This window comes from Pangasianodon hypophthalmus, chromosome 15 (genome assembly GCF_027358585.1).
Source record: "Pangasianodon hypophthalmus isolate fPanHyp1 chromosome 15, fPanHyp1.pri, whole genome shotgun sequence".
In the NCBI taxonomy this organism is placed as follows: Eukaryota; Metazoa; Chordata; class Actinopteri; order Siluriformes; family Pangasiidae; genus Pangasianodon; species Pangasianodon hypophthalmus.
Window position 1 is genome coordinate 18,688,056 of NC_069724.1, and position 21,090 is coordinate 18,709,145.

General features: G+C 37.9%; 1 protein-coding gene across 1 annotated transcript in view; it reads right to left on the reverse strand.

The window, feature by feature from the left end:
• The window catches only part of unc5da (unc-5 netrin receptor Da), a 181,403-nt gene extending 160,536 nt beyond the window's left edge, over nt 1-20,867 (reverse strand). Inside the window, exon 1 of the mRNA XM_053240305.1 lies at nt 20,196-20,867. Within this exon, the coding sequence (XP_053096280.1) occupies nt 20,196-20,280 (85 nt within the window). The 5' untranslated portion in view covers nt 20,281-20,867. The remainder of the gene's footprint in view (nt 1-20,195) is intronic.
• Between the last annotated feature and the right edge of the window lie 223 nt (nt 20,868-21,090).

The following is a 21,090-nucleotide window of genomic DNA, read 5'->3' on the forward strand; positions in this document are numbered from 1 at the left end:
AAATGGATGTAGGCTCTGTATAGCCAGGGTTGCTGACAAAAACTGCCCAATTGACAAAGACCTAGTTTCTTCAGTAGTTCATCCAGGACCTAAAATGGTCTTATATTGTTAGACTAATTAAAAATACCTATGACAATAAATTAAAATGGTGTCCATGTTCAAAAGTAGGTAAATTCCGTTGGAAAACTGTGCACCTGGCAACACTAGGCACGCTCCGAGCAATGTGTCATGCTAATTTACACCTGGTTTCACACAAAAAAATGGTTGCGACTAATTTCTTCATCTTCCCACTTTGGCATATTGCCACGTGTACAGTGCTTAAACTGCACATTTAACTGAATTGATCTGATGCCGATTTTTACTGCTGAGGTTTGGTTTCCATGCTGAACTGTACACCTGCAAAAAATGTGGGAAAAGTCAATGTACACACAAACGCAGACACAATTATAAAGCTCTCGAAAGATTAATCATGTGACCTTTCTGCTTAAGAATGGGTGCTTGAAGAAAAGAAAAAGGAAAGGAAATAATCTCATCACTGAGTAACTGAAACATTGCAACCTCTGAGTGTGTGTGTGTGTGTTGTTTAAAAAACGAGAGAGAGATAATTGGCCATTACAGCGATGGACAGCATGTCATTACCTTTTCATTAGGAGCCTTTCTCCCATCCCCTGCTTCTGTAGTGAGCTCCAAATGCCATTAGTGTAATGCAGAATTAAGAGAAGCAAGACACACACACACGCACACACACACGCACATATTCTTACACACTTACACATATAGTAATTCTCTCTGGGGGAAATACAGAAGGCAAGAGCAAAGTGGCACGAATTTAAAAGCCACAATGATCTAAAGAAGAGGAAGACTTGTGTGTGTGTGTGTGTGTGTGTACAGAGCCCTTAATAAGTAAGTATTCCTTTAAAAAAAAATAGTATAGAATGCAAATGAAGAAATATAATATTGTGATACGTGAAAACTTTTTTCAATATGTTACATATTGTGATCTTGAATCTCATTGGAACAGACAGTGATGCATGCAGGAAGACAACTATTTGTTTGCATGCTGTGGTAGCATAATTAATTATTTAGATTATACTTGTTTTTATATGTAGCATTTAAAATATTCTGACCCTGATATATTAAACATGTCCAAGTGTAAAAACAATCTTGATAAGACCTGTAAAGAATTATCCAGGCTAACAGGGATATGTATGTAGCATTGTATCTTTTATCTGAGCAACATACTGTACCACTTCTGGTGTGTTTTGCCTTAATGGAAATGTAATTTGGGGCATTTCTACCCAAAAGTGTAAAACACAGGGCAGTATCTAATGTAACTGATTCATTTATTGCTTGTAAAGTAACTCAGTAATCCAAAAAAGTCTCTTTGATATTAAACTGAGATTACTACAGTTAACATGCAAATTATTAAGACAGAAGGGCATGTATTAAATTTGAAGAAATTTCCTCCATTTGAAGACAGAAAGCTTCTTAAATTGAAGACTTATTATTACCAGGAGAGCTTTGGTTTTATATGTGATATCCACATTGGATTCACATCAATTTCAGTTTAGTTTCACTCTTCTGGAAGTCTCTAAGAGATCTGAACTCACCACAGCTACTAAGAACTTACCTAATTTACACATTGTTTACCCCCCCCCCCCCCCCCCTTTCTTGCCCATGACTAGCAATTATTCTTACTAAATCACCCACAAAATGCAAACACAATTTATCCCATTGGACATACAAATTAGCATTAGTTATTTGGGGTAGTAAATCAGGGCCTCAATTAATTAAAGATGTGATGAAGTACAAGTTTGTTTGTTTTTTGGAAAAGTACAATAAACTATTTTGTTTCAGGAACACTGGGTGTGAGATGGGAATACACCCTGGATGGAATGCCTGTCCATCACAGGGCACTAGGGCACAGGGCATTATTCTGCTTAATATTATAATTTCAGACAACAACATACACCTCAAAGAGTCCCAGGTCCCAAAAAAATGTTTTTTATTGACTGAAAGTAGTAACATTGCATAATGCCGGGAGGAATTAATTGATCAAATATCATGTGTAAGTTGTTAAGAGATGATAAGTATAAACCTCATGTCTTAGCATACATGTGGCCATTGTAGCCTCAGATCACTTCTGTTGGCTGATAGGAATAGAACCTGATGTGGTCGTCTGCTGTTTAAGCACATCTTCCTCAAGGTCCAACATGTTGTGCTTTCTGAGATGCTTTTCTGCTCACCAGGGTTGTAAAGAGTGGTTGCTTCACTTGATGTTTTTTTTTTTTTTCACACACCCTGTATAAATTGTTGCGTAAGAAAATCAGGAGATCAGAAGTTTCTTCTGAAATCAGCCCTTCTGGAAACAGGAACCAATGGTCAAAGTCACTGAGATCACATTTTTTTCCCATTCTGATGTTTAATGGAAACATTAACTGGAGCTCTTCACCTGTATCTGCATGTTTTTTTTTCATTGCACTGCTGCCACATGACTGGTTTATCGGATAATTGCATGAATGTGCAGTTGTGTGTGTACATGTGTTTCTAATAAAGTGGACAGTGAGTGTATATAAATAGAATATCAGCATGGTGTATTTAAAAAAAATGAAGCAAATAGTGTGTGACCAGGATATTCAGAGACAGCAGCTAAAGATATGAGCAGGAGCGGTTAGGCACATCAAAGTGCATTAAGAACAGACTGATGAAGAGTGATGATCTCTCATTCTCTCTCTCTCTCTCTCTTTCTCTCTCTCTCACTCACTCGTGGACTACTCACAAGAGACTCAGAGAGATGGTGAGAATGTATAAATAGTAAAGAGACAGTGAGAAAGCATATGAGTGAGTGGGAGAGCTAGAAATGCAATATGGAGAGAGTGATTATATAAGCAGATGAGTTCAAGAAAGACAGAACATGAGCGAATGTCAGGAAGCAGGCAGACACAGAGAAAGCCAGGATCACACAAAGAGCCTGGAGCTGCAAAGAGCAAAGATAAAACAAAGATATCACTGTGTAAATGTTGAACTATTTCCGATCCCTCGCTTCTTCTCTGACCTCATATTTGCACCGACAATGTTTCCAGAAGCAGAATGTCACACAAATGGTCACCTGATGTGTCCTATGCTCTTTAAATGTGTATGAACTGCGCATCCTTCAGTGTCTAGAAAGGTCACAGATAAGCAGTAGTGTGCATCACCACCAAGAATTGCATTTGTTATTTCATCAGTTATAAAAAGCTAGTACAGTTTTAAAAACTGTTATAGGTCTAAAAAGTATCTGTGTGCAGTAGGGATGATAATTCATCATGCCGACTACTTACGACATAGGAGGATACAGCATCATAATCTAACTGCTTAGCTGAAGGACAGAGTTTTTATTGATAAAATTATGAACTACACGCCCATAAAGTGCACAGTAATCATAGCAGATGAGTGCTTGGTCAGCTTATCCTTTAAACTGTGGGCACATTTTCTTTATATTTAGAGGATATCAAATGAACATAAAATGCAAAATAATAGGACGTGCTGGATCAGGTGCTATTTTATTAAGCTGCCTAATAACGACGGTGAAGCCATATTGTTAAATTAAACCATTTGCAACTATTCATGCAGCAGTACAAGAATTTGGCAGACTCCTATTACACGCTTATTTCAATGTTTGCCATCTTCCCATTCATATATCATCGTATTGGGCTTGCTTTTATGTTATATTGCATTATATTTGACTGCAAAGAAGAGAAAAAAAAGTTCTTCTTCAGTCCACATTTCCTGTCCTTGAATTTTTTCAGGATTAAAAAAGCATGTGGTTGTGTTTAAAGTTTATTTGAATAACCTGAATGGCACACCCAGAAAATTGACTTAAGCAGCTATATAACCTGCTTCTGACTACAAGTAACTTTCCCCATGTAATTATTGATGCAATTTTGGGACTTAAGTCAGCAATATGGTGCAAAGTGCAGGTAACGAAGATGCAGAAACAGTGCAGGTAATTCGCTTTTGAAGGAGTTGCGATTTATTCTCATTTAAATGTAAATTACAGGAACTGAGTGCAGTTATGAGAGCCAGTGTGTGTGTCTGTGTGTGTGTGTGTGTGTGTGTGTGTGTGTGTGTACGTATGTATGTATGTGTGTGTGTGTGTGTGCGTGTTCACTGATTGGAAAAGGAGTGAGCATCTCGACCCAAGGGCACAGTGAAGGCACTCAGGTCGGCGCTTTCTTTTCTCTTCATCCGTCCTCCTTAAGTCTTTTCTTTTTCTCTTTTTTTCTCTTTCCACCTATTTCATTTCTTTTCATTTTCTTTCCTTCGCTTATTTCTTTTCATTAGTGAAAGCTCTATTAATCCACTGGGGTTCATTTGTGCTTTAGTTCTCCTGTAGGATCATCACATCTCTCTCTCTCTCTCTCTCTCTCTCTATCGCTCTCATTTTCACACAGTGGCTGCAAATGTGAGAATGTGAGATGAAGAGCGATACAGATGCTCTGTCCCAACTCCTGCTCTGATGGTACATTTACACTGCAGTGAAGTGAGGTGGTTTTTGTCCTTCCTCCCGCTCAGTCGTAAATCTGGCACAGAGGATTGTGGGAACTCTGTTTTAGTTCTGAATAATAAAAATTGCAAAACAATGTGCATTTTGTCAAAATGTAATAAAACTAATTTAAATAAATTAATAGGTAAAAAAAAAATGCTATGAACAGGGGTTTAATATTGTAAACAGAATGCACCACAGGTTAACCATATCTTAAAAATAAAAAATAAATGTATAATTTGTTCTCCAAAAAAATTTATTGAATAAAGAAATTTATGACCTGGGGACTTTGAAAATGATTGATTGAAACAAAACAAGCTCCACAGAGCAACTAAAGTCTCATTTTAGCCAAAAATAGAGCTCCAACGTCGGCTAAAATGCCCGACTTTCGTGGCCTCTTTCTCAGGCTCCATAGATCGCAGAGGCATCAGGGTGGTGTTGTTTGAAAGCTATTTAAGGGTTATTTTCTAATGGTTATAAAATGGTCATGTAATCCTATAACATATAATCTATGTTGGTCATTGAAATCTGGAGCTTTCTGTCACTTCACAATTGCAGATGATTATTAGTCTTTTTGCTATCCTGACACACTGCACTAGCATAGGAGTTCAGCAATAAAAATGGACACATTTCTATGTCCATTACCTCTGCTATTTCCTCAACAACATTGAGTGACTCTTACACAGTGGAGCAAGAGAAGTCAAGAAAATGCACACAAAAAATATGCTGAAACATTTTTTGAATACATGCGTGACTAATGAGTAAATAGAAACCAAAATGCTAAGGCTTAGTGTTGCAGAAAATTTATAATGTCCATTTGGGGTCATTTGGCCAATAAAGTTTGGGAACCCCTGCACTAAGTTGTAGATAAAAATAGACAATCATTTGTACTTTGTTTAATCTGTTACTTTACCTTCATACTGCTAAATAACAAGATCAATTAATGACTAAATAAACTACAGCTACTGAAATATCTTTTTCTTAATTCTCTGTGATATGATTGCATCTGCCTTGTTACTTCCAGCAATCAACAAATGTATCTGTTGTGTTCGATTCTAGCTAATAATCACTGCTAAATCTGAATCTATGCATGCTTCACTGAAGAGCTCATTAAGGAGGCATAAAACCGACCTTTTAAAGCCCCAGAATGAGAAATGCGACATACAAGAGAGAGAGAGAGAGAGAGAGAGAGAACTACTAGAACATTTCTCCACAGATTCTCCTCAGTCACCCTCACACTAACACACATACACACAGCCTACTAATTCACACACACTTACATATATTCTCATATAAATGCTCATATTTTAAATACGCAATACTGACAGCGTGTATGAGTGAGTATAGATACAGTATAATATTATTACCTCAATATTATAATATTACAATATTAACTCAGAGCACCAATAGTGTATTTAGCACCAAACAGATGTGTGTTTCGAAGAAAACCTCCAAACCACACAGTCCTGCACACCAGCAAACGAGCCATACAGATTCTGAAAGCCGTGGAGAGAAATTGAAATGTACACAAGCATTCATTATTTCATTCATCTTCAATATGAGCGCTTTATCCTGGTCAGGGTCACGGTGGATCCAGAGCCTCTCCTGGGAATGCAAGGTGGGAATACACCTTGGATGGGATACCAGTTCATCACATGGCACCTTGCACACACACACACATTCACACCAATTTAGATGTTCATGTTTTTGGAGGTGGGAAGAAACAGGGACCGTGGAGGAAACCCCAAAAGGACACAGGGAGAACAGGTGAAACCTTGCACTGGTTGTAACCTGAGCTCTGGATTGACATATATGAGCGAAAAAGCAGTCATTTACATGATCACAGGCATATGAGAGAGCAAGAGGAGAGGCAAATTACAAAATGACAAACATTATTTAGGCAGGAGCTGAGATGTGTGTGTGTGTGTGTTCATCAAAACACTTCCATAAAGCAGTCAGAGAGCACTAATCCTAATCAGTTTAATAGAAGATGTGTGAGAGCTGGTGTGAATTTAAAATAGGAAGATCCGCTGGTGAGAGAGAGAGAGTGAGAGACAGAGAGAGAGAGAGAGACAGACAGACAGACAGACAGACAGACAGAGAAGTTAGGGAAAGACATAGGAAGACTTGGACAAAGAGTGAGAAATTTAGAGATGGATAGTTGAAGGAAAGATTTAGCTAAAGGTAAAAATCCAGCCTGAATCCACCTTTATAATGAACATGTGATCTTCAGCGGCATGCTTAAGTTTTATTTTGTAATGAAATTCAGGTTGATTTTTTCTTAATTTTCTTTAATCGTCTATTTTCACTTTAGTTAACGCATTCCTACATTACCCACAACGCAATCTGACTACCTGATGATAGTGGTGCCAATACAATTAGCCCTTGTTTCATCTCTTTATAAAAAGAGCGATGCAGCGGCGCTTTAGTCCTTTAGTCTGTCCACCTGTAATTCAGTGCGACTATATCGTATAGCAGCATTGCATTCTGGAACTTCGAATCTGACGTTTGCTGTCTCTACTATTTCTACATTAGACTTCTCATTAATATGACATTGAACATCACTGGAATATAGCGAGTGAGAAAATAAGCTATTGAATATTCTTGAAAATGTTCCTGTACGTTTATTGCGTATTTTTAAACACTAAATATTAGAAATGAGTTATATTCATCACCATTATTCTGAAAGACAGAGAGTTCCTGTGTATGCCTTTATACAAATACAGAGAAGAGTGATCACATTTATTATTTTTTTACTGAAGTACATTTTCTACAATGGCAAAAATATATATTTCTATACATGTGCCACTTTAATACCTCATTACTGTTTTTTTTTTTTTTTTTTTTTTTTTACTACAATCCATTACTGAAAATTGCACCATAAACCTGCTTTATGATCATGGTCTAATGCTAATAACTGTCTTTTATATTCTTATATTTAATATTATTTTTCTTATTTTTTATTTTTATATTTCATATATTTATTTTTTATTTTTCTTAATTTTTATATTTTGTTTTCTTATTTTTATATTTTATTTTCTATGTATTTTTTGGTTTGTTTTTATAGCATTTTTAAAATTTTTATTTCACTTAGCAGTGACACTAAATGGCTCAGTACTAAAATCAAAAAAAAGTCCTGAAGGTCATGAGTAGGTCTGGAGGGTCATAGACCACATTTTTGGGATTATCGATCATCAAAAATGCGAATGTAACCATTTGTCATGATAGCTACATCGTTTTTTCTTTCTTGCTCCGTACTAAATGAGTGCAAGTCAACTTCTTCAGCACAATTATGACCTCTAATCTCAGATATCCTGGATTAAATTCCATTCTATGTTGTTACGAGGGGTTTATCATGTCAACGTCAAAATGCTGATCGATTATGAAGCATTAAATATTCATATAGGGCAAAATATACATTTCCACCTGCAGTAAATGTGGCTTCATCTATCAGTTATCACTATGAGGCAAAGGAGCAAAGTGAGAGCAGGATGTTCCTGTAATTAGACTCTGATTGAAATGATGCTATCAGTCAAAGAGGGATTTACGTCTGTGTGTGTGTGTGTGTGTGTGTGTGTGAAATGTAATTATTTTCTTCACAGGAAGCAGTCTTCCCAATCCCGATTATTATTTTTAATATTACTACTGTTATATAAAACCTCTTTAATATTTATCAGTGCAAATCCACTGGTCAGAAATGAAAACAAGGTTCAATACCACACCACATCCTTCCATTGCTCCTTCATCTTCTGCATTTCTATCACTCCATCTTTCATTATCCCACTCGTTATTCTCCTCGCTATTCCTCTTTTTATCGAGAATAGAGAAGGTTTTCTATGAAGAAAAAAAAAAAGATTTAACATTTTAATGCACCTTAAAATTAAAACATATCCAGAAAATGGTCCCTTTCTACAATTTTCTTTTTCTTTCTCTTGACCTTTCATTACCTTTATGTCCTTGTTTTGCTTTCATTCTTTCTCCCCTTTTTATACAAAGGAAATGAAAAAAATACTAGGAAAGAGGCCATCAGGAAAAAGAGGGAAGATGAGAAAAAAAGCCCTCGAGAGACATGATTGGAAAATGGAAGCACTTAGAGAGAGAGAGAGAGAGAGAGAGAGAGAGCGAGCGCACAAACAGGCAAATAGACAGAAACAGAAATACAGTGTGCAAGTAGGAAGTAAGAGAGACAGGAAGAATAAAAAAAACTGATGGGAAAAGGCAATGGAGAGGGAGTAATAGAACAAGAGAACAGAATGTAAGTCATTGTATGACAGAAAGACCAAGAAATAGAAATAGAGAGAAAATGAGTGAAAATAAGTAAAAATAAATGAATGAAAATCAGTAAGAGAGCACGAGAGAGTGTGAGCGAGAGAAAGACAGAGGGAGAGAGAGGGAGAAAGAGTGAGAGGGGATCGCATGATGTCCTTGCTGCTACTTAACGATCTGAGAGAGTGTTTTGCTGGAGCTCAGGGTTACTCGTCTTCAAGGCTCTTCGCTGAGCGTGCGTAGAAAAATCTAATGAAGATGGAGCTGAGAGGTGGAACAAAAATGTTTCAGAGTCGGGTGACAAAAAAAAAAAACAAAAAACAAGTGGAAACACACCACCAAGTCTTTTTTTTTTTTTTTTTTTTTTTAGTATGTCAAAATTTTGCCAATTTCCTAACTCATTATCCAGATCTCCCTTAACTGAACAACGAGGGCAATTCTGTATTAATTAATAGACTAATGACTATAAAAACAAACTGAGAGATGGCACTGATCCGATACCCAGGAACGCTATCGGACTGATACCACTATAACTCGACCCTGTAACAAATGGAAAAGACTGGAATTGGATTTGAAAAAGTTTTTATATATAAAAGAGACTTGATTTTTTTTTCTTTTGGTTAGGATTGATTTTTATTATACTTGCACTTTATTCTTTATTAGATTTATTATACTGCATTTACAGTGCAATAGATTTGTGTAAAAGTTAGGTGTCTATGTAAGTCATGTTTTTAGCTCTTCATTTTTTCCTGTATTATTTAATTAAAAAATTATCATTTTAAAGCTTAGTAATTTTTAAAGAAAGAAATATCATGGGATATCGATATCAGGTGATACTCAATATTTCAGTATGAGTATTGGTATCAAAAAAGAAACGTGTCATCATGCCATCTTGACAAACTGACGAACCTGTGATTTAAACCCCTAAACTTACTGTATTATTCAGTTCATCATCTTACAGCATATTATTTGGCATGCTGTTAAAAAAAATACAGAAATCTAGCACCCAAAGAGATTATTTGGTTTGTTCTTCCGAGGGAAACCTTAAAATTCAAAATGGCATTGCACGTCATTTGTCAAACTGGATACAGATGAATTTTATTCATTGATCGCTCACAGGAATATTTACACATTACAAGAAATGTGGTATTCATGAAAATCCATTTAGTTCTGAAAAGCACCTGTATCCTGTGAGAGCTCCTGAGTAAATTTACTTATAAGGAAACTCACTATACCCTCGATTGGTTGGTTTCAAATAGTATTGAGTGTTGGTGATGAGTTACTGCAAATTCATGTATATACAGATTACACTGTCAAGTTTATATAGCTAATTAATTTCATGCACAATTTTGGTAAAAATGAAGAAAATTCTATTAGGGAAAAAATAGCACCCTGTACAATGATGGAAAAAAAACAATTAAACCAGGAAAAAAAATGGCACCCTGTAAAATGAGGAAGAGTGAGTTTGTCACTATGGTAGTTGTCACGCTGCAGTGGCTAAGCTGGCATTACTGGAAGATTTAGCACTGTGCTCAGAACATGTCGTGCTTGGGACACACTCTTTCACTCTTTAGTCATCATTTTGTCTTTTTTCAGCTCTGTAAGCTTTGCCTACAATGGAGTTTTCTGAACGTCATTAAATTGACCGCATTTGGTAATTTATCCATAAGTTATCATCATTTATGATCATGCACATAAGTGTGAAGAAAATCAATGCTACCAGTGCTTGGCTGGCTCGATCTTTTAGTTTAGTTTGGCCTATGAAAAGGTTCCCTGGTGGACTAGTGGCTAGCATGCGGTGCTCTCATTGCGCGGTCAGGGTTCGAATCCCGGTCAGGGAACCAGCCACTGGAGGGTTGCATGAGCCAGTGCACTCTCAGTGCTGGTTCCAAGCCTGGAAATGGGGAGAGTTGCATCAGGAAGGGCATCTGGTGGAAAACTTGTGCCAGAATCAAAAATATGCAGGCTGTGGTGACCCTGAATCGGAGCAGCCGAAAGAGGGGGAAAAAGTTTGTCCTATCAGAACATTTACACACAACTTGCATTGTTACAGAGCAGCTTTACAGAAATCTAGGTGTCGATTTAGATCGCTAATAAGCAAACCAGAAGTGATAGGACATGAAGAAATACTGACAGGAACCGTCCTCTTCTAGGTGGCACTGGATGGTGAGAATATATATCATTACAGTATACAGATGTAGAAGAGTAAACAAACAGCACTGAGTGTGTTGAAAGGATGTTCAGTATGAGCATATTGTGAATAAGAATCCTGAGATGAGCACAGGACAGTCTTTATGATTACAGAAGCAGCTCTTAGGTACAAGTCTCCAGTATCCAGGTGATTATCCACTAAAGAAAGGTTGAGATTTGGACTTTTGTTTTTAAGAAACACAACAGCAGAAAATGAGTCAGACGTGCAGATGTTACAAGCAGAATTAGAGCATCAGAATGAATCAAGCAGCTCTGAAGATCAAAAAACAAAGCCACAGCAGTAGAATTCGACAGTTGGGCTTCACGACTAATCATATTTTTAACATTAGTGGGACGGGATTTTCTGAGATACACTCACAGTGAAGGGTTAGATTAAGAGTATAGATCTGTTTACCCAGGCACAGCACCCGAATAACACTCTCAGTCTTGTGTGTGCACGAGCGCAGATGACATCATTACATTAGGACCACCAAGCGTAGACACGGACATGTGAACAGACAAAAACACGGTCCTTTATGTTCCTGCATTATCTTCCCTATTGCGTTTAATCAATAAGCGCGGACTGTTTTTACTCGTATAAGTGGAGACTGATGGAGTCGTGTTTGAAGAATATATTGACTAGATGCATTCTGGGAAATGTGATCTTTTATAAAAGCCATTACATTTTCCATATTAAGTGTGTTACTACAGGCATTCATTTCCCCATAAATAAGTGTGGTGCACAAACACACACACACACACACACACACACACAGACACACACTCTTCATTCTTCCTTTCTGCAATGCAGACAGACATCTGATTCATGCACAGACATGCTTGCTATAAGAACTGATAAATAAAACATTACTTGCGCTGAAATGATAACTGCAAAATGACTTTTAACCCACTACAATCAAAGTGATGATGTGATAATGTCATGTAGCAGAGGGACAGGAATTTGGCTAATAGTTGCATAGCTTTATGGTGTATTTTCGTTCACCTGAGTCCTGGCTAAGGAAAACTTTCTCATGACACATGTACAGTATGTGCATCCCATAGCATTCCTCAGAATGTTGTAAATGAATATTACTCATTAATTATAAATGTTAGACCAGCTCTATCTGATTTCCATAGTCTAAAGAATGTAGGAGGGGTCACGTCCTTAGGGCTAATTTGCTAATTGACTTGCAAATGGCTCATAAGGGATCAGTTAAAGCTAAGTGGATGTCAAAAGGTCAGAGTTTCTGTTTAGTGCGGGAAATCAAAGCTCTTTTCTGTCGAGATTAATATTTTGAAGACGACTCCCCAATATGGGAATTAAATAGTTCCAGAGTATGTGTGCGTGCTTTTGCTTTTCAAATTCACTGAAAGACGAGAATTTTTTTTGTAAAATCCTCAACGTACATCTGACACGTCGGTTCCGTGTTCAACTAATCTATAATAACTGAAGGAAGTTGAAAATGAATGCTGTTGAAAATGTTCACTGTGGAGCTGTTCATTATAAGGTGTAAATAAAACGCTAGCCATTAATTTATCTTATGACTGATTATTTTGTTATTTAAATATTCTGAAAATACTGTACTGAATATTCATAAGGATAAGAAAAGCATAAGACTTAAAGCATTTGAATAATTTATTAAAAGAAAACCAGCTGTAGAATACAAATCATATGAATCATATTGTTCTTCAGCTGCACCCCCATTACATCCAAAAAAATTACTACTACTACTACTACTAATAATAATAATAATAATAATAATAATAATAATAATTTATACAAATAATAAACTAGTTTACATCAGACTACATGTTTTCTTTCCTGTCTCTGTTCTCATCTTTCTTTGAAGACTAATATCTGTCTACTGACATCGTGATTAATGATCCAGACCAATAAAACTCAATAAAATTATAGACGATAATCAAATTACACAAGTTTTTAATTCACACATTTTGTTTCACTGAGAATAGTTGTTACCATTATGAGGTGACTGACTTGCATGTTAATGGTAGTTTTGTGATATGAATGATGAATGATGAAAGAAATAATATAGGGATAAATGATAGATGAGATTCATATTTGTAGGAGAGTGTGCGTAAAACTCCAATGCTTTACTTACTACTGCTCATTTATTTGCATTCAGCTCCAGTCAGTGCTAGCTAGTGGACCAGAGCAGTATAGGAAACATTTAAGTTGCACCTGCCGATAAGACTAAGCTTGTGACATATGGTCAGGGCAGGGGATGTAGGGTTTGCCCAATGTGTTTATTACTATTGCTACTAAGAAGAAGAAGAAGAAGAAGAAGAAGAAGAATTCTATCTAGTGAGCTGCTGCTATCGTCCGAGCCTTTTAATGCGGTACATAATACAAAATACCATGATGGAAGGTCTTCTTCCTCACTGTAAGGAAGGCAACAACATTCAGCCAAATGCTTGTGGCTGCAACTCAGTATACAAAGAGTGGCAAAAGGGCTCAAGAAACCATCCTATGCGTGCCTTAAGACAAGCACATGGCCACCATCATACTTTTTTAGTTTTATTTATGTTCAAATAATAATAATAATAATAATAATAATAATAATAATAATAATAATAATAATATTAAGCTGAATTTATATAGTGCCTTTCTCACACCTTTCACTTTACAATTACAAAAAACCAACAAACACAGAAAAAACAGAAGCACAGAGACCTGTCTATCCTTGATAAGTAGGTTTAAGATAACAGGGGCTATCTGTAGCGTTGCTGTTACCATGGTTACAACACATAGAGACACAAGCGATTTTTCACCTGCTGTATCAAAATCTGTGCTAAGCAGGAATTTCAACCTTTTATGCACAAAGCAGAGGGAAACAGGTGGCTAAAGCCCTTAAACCTGCAGACATGTTTTCAGGCGTTTAAATCTTTCAACTTAATAGCTATCACTCCAGATGGAAACTATCAGCGATTCCTGATGCCATCATCAATCATCTCAAGCCTAGATAACACTCTAAAAACTTAACTTGAAAATAGCAACTGCTGTGTAATTTGTGAGGACATAAAATTATGATTTTACATTTTTGCAATTAATTATCTGAATTATCAGAATGATCAATTTTATTGATTATTTAAAAATGTAAGCTATAAAGTTGCTTTGCCAATCAGAATAGGCATTGCAACTAGCTTCTCGATGGGTGCAAGCAGTTAAGTTGTGTTTCATTATTTTGAAAAAAAAAAGGATAAAAAATAGGTCTGTATCTTATTTTCTGTTAAGATACAAATTCATGGTGTCTAATGAGCACGAAACACTGAGAACACAAATGAAGCCAACTGTGCTAATACTTTCATCTTTAAAAAAAAAAAAAAAGTAATGTGCAAACCATTCAAGAAGCCATTTAAGTTTCTGCCTAAGTTCTGCCAATGATTTTTACCGTGGCATGATTGCTGATGCCAGACTGCTGGTTTGCGTATTTCTATAACCGCCGATCTGCTGGGATTTTCACGCACAACAGTCTATAGAATGTACTCAGAATGATACAATAAAGAAAAAACATCCAGCGAGCAGCAGTTCTGTGGACAGAAATGCCTTGCTGGTGAGAGAGGTCAAAGGAAAAGACTGGTTCAGTAACTCAGATAATCACTCTGTACAACTGTGGTGAGCAGAAAAGCATCTCAAAATGCAGAACACATCAAACCTTGAGGGGGATGGGCTACAACAGCAGAAGACCACACCTCTCAATCTATCACATCTCCAGCATATACATAGTTACCACAAACAATAATTTTGTTTCCCGGGCCTGAGAATAGAACAGGCAAAATGTTTACTTACATAATTCTGACTTATAATGGAAGCCTAACCGTAGTGAACACAGCTAATAGTAAACATGGAGGTGTTTCTTTTTTCACTGAATCACATGAAAACTTTTGGTAAAGTGCAATTAATTGGATTTTGTAATTCAAATAACCACTCTTTACAACTGTGCCGAGCAGAAAAGCATCTCAGAATGCACAACAGAGGACCTCATCGGGTTAAACTCTTTAGTCAGATGAATAAGAGGAAACTGAGTGGGCACAGGCTCACCAAAACTGGAAAAAAACGTAGCCTGGTCTGATTAATCTCGATTTCTGCTGAGCCACGCAGATGATAGGGTCAGAATTTGGAGCCAACAGCATGAATCCATGGACCCAACCTGCCTTGTGTCAGCAGTCCAGGCTGGTGGAGGTGGTGTAATGGTGTGGGGAATGTTCTCTTGGCACACTTTGAGCCTGTTAATACCAATCAACCATGGCTTGAAAGCCACAGCCTATTGAGTATTGTTGCTGAACATGTCCATCCCTTCATGGCTACAATTTCCATATCTTCTAAAGGCTACTTCAAGCATGATAACGCACCATGTCCCAAAGGAAAAGTCGTCTCTCAAAGGGATGTTTCCAACATCTTGTGGAATCCATGCTACAAGGAATTGAGGCCGATTTGAGAGCAAAGTCACAGGCCCTACCTAGTATTACTACAGTGTTCCTAATAAAGTGCTCAGAGAGTGTAATTGGATGTCTTTTCATTTTCACAAGGACCATATTTATTGGCAGTAGGAATATATTTTTATTGAACCAAACATTAAATAGATAAACCTTAACAACCTGGACACTAAATGTTAGGCTGAATATAAAATCAAATGACCACTGCTTCATCATTAGTGACTTGTAACTAACATACATACCTGCTCCACACATGCTGCGAGTAAGTGCCAACCTCACACCATACATGCTCCTGTTCCATTTTTTTAATAGCAAAAAAAAGTGTGTGAGCCAATTACTACCCAGCAGGTAGCTCCGATACTGCTCATATCATTTCATAAATGGAAAGGAGCATCGTTGTTAAGCAGTGCAGCCACTTTTTATTCAGTGCAGTAATGGAGAGCACGGACTACACAATCAATAGAATTATATTTTGACAGTATTTTGTCATATTACACTGCAACACATGAATCTGATTACTGATGGCAGATGAGTGAAAGTTCGCTGAAATAGAGACACACCGCAAGCTAATTTGAGTTTCTGAGTGTTCGCTGTCACACATAACCAGAGCAGAAACCCTGTTGTATGTTTTCTCAGGTTTTCTCATGTGGTTTAGTCTTTCGCTGTCACATCAGACTGTATGTAGAATATGTGTAAGACTCCTTTTTAATACCATAACACTGTTGGATGTTGATGAATTTTCTATAGCAGCAGCTCTGATAGCATTTATATTCAACTTAGTCACACAGAAAAATAAAACATTCATATGCAACCTTTCTGCAGCACCTTGTATACATTGAATATTAACGTTCTGGCACAAGCATACGTTGCATAAATAAAATGATTTATTACATATTGATCTTACTGAAATAGCATAGTGGTAGAGGTGGGCTTTGATTAAAATGTGTTCATTACCAACGTTTCAAACTTTCACTCAAATGAACATATTTTAACAAAGCCCACCTCTACTACTATACTATTTCAATAAGATCAATATGTAATAAATCATTTATTTATGCATTGTATGCTTGTGCCAGAACATTGATATTCAGTGTATACAAGGTGCTGCAAATAAGTTGCATGTGAACTTTTTTTTTTTTTTTTTTTTTAGTCCCCTGGCATTCAAATCGACTTATCAGAAACATTCAATCAGTATAAACAAATGAATTATTTTATCGCCGCAAGTCTGTTATAAGATTAATCAGGACACTCTTGGGTTTGTGTGTAAAATATCATGACTCTGAGCGGCCGTTTACACAACAACGTTTTCAGCCAAAAACGGGAAACTTTTTATGCGTTTTGCCTGTTCGTTTACACGACAACGGCGTTTTGGGGAATGAAAACGCATATTTTTGAAAACGGGTTTCAAAGTGCAAGTTTTTGAAAACGCCGCCATTATCATCTCCATGTAAACACTCAATACGGGAACGTTTGAAAACGGTGACGTCATGCGCGTGCGTAGTACGTGTTAGGTATGTAGACATGCGCAGTACGTGTCTATTGTAAAGGCAAGCGCGAACAAACATACACAACAATGGCGGAGTACATGGTAGTGTTGTTGCTGCTCAAGAGTTTGCTAACGCTTCTTCAGCAAAGTGTGGATTTACTTCACCAATATTATAACCAACTAACAAGGTGACATCGCCAACTACTGGCGTGGCTGTTATCGTGGATATGTGTAAACGCGAATCGTTTTGAAAACGTTGTCGTGTATGCGGGAAACTTTTTAAAACGCAAGAGAAAAACTTTTCCGTTTTTGACTACATTGTCGTCGTGTAAACGTAGCCTGTGTTTAGCTGCTGCTCAGTAGGACTGTGAGCACACTGCTGGGCAAACAATTCACACCTCTCCACAATAACACTGGTATAGAGATCAAATGGACAGCACAACTAAAGCTTTTTTGATAGTAAAACACTGTATACAACTGCCACATTACAACTATAACACTGTAACCTAGTAGGCTAAAATTGTAATACTTAGAGACACTTGTGAAAAACTGCAAATTCTTAAAGAGTGTCTACTTTCATGTGAGCCATTAACCACTACTATGGAGTGTAACGTCACAAATAATTTCAATGCTGAACACACACACACCCAAAACAGCTGGAAATTCCATTTTTTGGCCTTAGAGGTAATGTGGTCTTTCTAATACGTTGATATTTCTATAGTAAGAGCTCATTCACAGGGAATTGTATGGAGGACCTGTCACATAAACAGATTTACTGTTTACATGATGAAGTTTTCTGTGAGGAGATGTTTATTTTAACATTTTTGAAAGGAGTCTCCAGTGTCAACACTTTGTAACAGTCGGAGATGCAGCTTCTCCTTTAGAATTTCGGACACGGGAACATCTTTAGGATGGATGTCTTTGAGGTTTCATGGGAAGCTTCACTTTTGTTTTCTTATTAACTTGAGGTGACAGAGAGAAGGTAATTCTCCTAAGGTAAGTATTAACAAACTTGTTTCATGGACGTTCGACAATATTAAACATAACTATAAACAAATGAAATGTACAAAGTGTCATTTTTTAATTAATAGTACATTATTATTGTTTTGGCAAATTGCTGTGGTATAAGAGGCATTAAATACTTTATGTCATGCTGTTATTGGAAAATAATCAATTTTATTTCTCCACATCACACCACCCTGTCAGTGATTATTTCCATATAACAGAAAGTCCAATTGTGTTTTATTGTTTACTTCTTACAGTGAAGTACCAGTATAACAGTATGGACAAAAGCTAAAGCTTAAAAGAATTTCCAACCAGGATATCGCTTCATACCGCCCACTGGTTATGCAGGGAAGAAAGGCTACATCGATGAGGATTTCATGAGGAGTTCAAGATATTACAAAAAAAAACTCAACTTCAAGATATTACAAAAAAAAAAGGTTATTGGAGGGAACGAGTGAAAACTGAACTGTGGCTAATGTAAACAATCTTATTTATTCATTCATTCATTCATTCATTCATTTATTTATTGGACTGTGGTGAAATAGGGGCCTTTCAGTTTTTGATAACATTTTGATACCATTTTATTTTCTGTATATTCTGGTTTGGTCCTCGCTGTGTACAAGTCTACAATCTACAGTACGTGTGACACAAATATTTATGGAAGTATAAATCAGCTGTAATCAGTGTAAGTGAATACACACTCCAATAGTACTAGTTTAAGGACTACATGTGCTAACATGTTTATGTAACAAGCCTACTTCTGCCTTATTTGTAATTTTGCAAATGTAATAGTGACACCGCCGACTCACCAACTGACTGAAGGGGCATTTATTTTCTGCACTGAGGGCACATAAGTAAGTTTTCTGTGTGGGCTCCTTCACATTTCGCACTTCTGTAAGTTGGCTGTGATTGAAAGTATAACTCAGGGAGCACAATGTAAGAGCATACAAACACACACACACACACACACACACATATACACACACACCTGGTTTTGGCCTGGCGTGAGTCAAAGAGGTCTGAAATGAGGTTATCTTACATTTGCAATTCTGGGCCTGAGCCATTATAATTACACACCGTGCCAAACTCTAACAAAGTTCAAAAACGAATTTTATGGTTACAAACATATAGTTATGAATTTTCCACAAATATTCTGCCACCTCACAGGTCCAGGGTCCCTGGTTCAATCGTGAGCTCCGGTTACAGTCTGTCTAGTTCTGTGCGTGTTCTTACTGTGTCCTCATGGGTTTCCTCCATGTACTCAGGTTTCCTCCCACCTGTTTTTCTAAATTGCCCCTAGATGTGAATGTGTGTGTGTGTGTGTGTATGGTGCTCTGTTCTCCCATTCAGGGTGTATTCCCAACTCACGCCTAGTGTTCCTAGCTCAGGCTCTGGATCCTGCAACTTTGACCAGGATAAAGCGGTTACTGAACCACCGACCCCCCCCCCCAACACACACACACACACACACACACACACACACTCTCACACACACCATGTCAAATTTAGATTGCTTTCCAACTGATATGTTCCAAGAAGAGAATCTAGTGTCAAACATTACCAGCCTGGTATATTTAAAGACAGATAAATGCAAGATATCTGGAAAAACAAAACAAAACGGAGACAGACACAGTTAAAGCGGCTGAGAGACAGAGAGGGAGCAGGCATGAACAGCATGAAGGAAGTGTAAAACCTGTTGCACAGTGTGCATCTCATGACACCCATTGTGATTTTTTAGCCTGAGGGAAGATGTGAAATACACTCACAGACACACACAGACACACACCTTTAAGCATTACCATTTCACTTAACAGAATTAATGCACAGCATTTGGCTGCACAGCTTGATTCTGGCTCCCAAACCACTCTAATACAACCAGGATACACACCTACATCACTGAAATAACTCTTAAGCATTGGATGTGTTCATTCAACACTGCAACTCTCAGCAACGCTCATGTTCCAAGACATGCATCATAGAAATGAAATTAAAGGACAAGCAAAAAATAGTAAGATTTTTAAAACAGAGCTTGAGAAATATCCATCACGCCACTGTGGCATATCATTCAAACACACAGAGCACTTAGATGCACTGGATCAAACACACAAACACACACACACACACACACACAGTCTTAAACGATGCAATAACTTTTTGTGCGCATCACGCGCTAATAACTCTAGCGCGCTCATGGACAGCCTCAGGACCATGCACGCGCGCGCGCGCCTCTGTGTAAGTGTGGTGCGTGTGTGTGTGTGTGTGTCTCACCTCTGGCCCCCACGGGCGGCAGAAACACGCTGCAGGCTGCCACGAGGCTCCAGCACAGACAGTGTGCGCTCCACGAGCGCGCCATCACTGCTCAGCTCGCGCCTCCGTTCCCTGCGCACGCATGCATCTGTATGCGCGCGCCGCCTTGACGGGTCGCTCGCGCCGTTCCGATGTAGTGTAGAAGCTAGAAGCTCTGCGTGGGGCCTTGTAATAGAAAAAAAAAAAAAAAAAAAGTCCTCCACGGGAGTGCACCGGGACCAGAGCAGGAGTGCGGGAGTGCGATGCTTCTTCGCACGAGAGGAAATATATTAAGACAAGGAGACACACACACACACAGAGAGAGAGAGAGAGAGAGAGAGAAAGAGAGAGAAAGAGAGAGAAAGAGTGCTGCGTGCTTTCCTTCAGCTACGAGCTTGCTGAGTCGCAGAAAGAGCCGCCCGCGTGTATCACAGCTCTCCGAAACTCAGGATGAGACGCGAACAGCTGGGAGAGGTTTCACTGCTGCGACTCGGGCTGCGCAGGGGCACTTCAGCAGAGAGAGAGAGAGAGAGAGAGAGGGAGAGAAAGAGAGAGGGAGAGAGAGAGAGACTGAGCAACAGCTTTGTGCATTAATAGAGCAGAGCTCTACAGTCACGCGCCGCTTGAGTTTTATTAAACAATTGAATACTTCAATCTAACACACACACACACACACACACACACACACAGGGGCGTGGTCACCTGGGTGCAACAGGCCCAGTGTTGTCAATGCTTCAAAGGTCACTAGAAGTCACCCAGTGACCTCATAATCTAATTTGCATACTAATTGTTTCGTCATGATTATTTGCATATCAAAACGCATTGCGTGAAGAAGGAAGTCACAATAAAATAGAAAAGAATAGAGCTTTATCAGAGT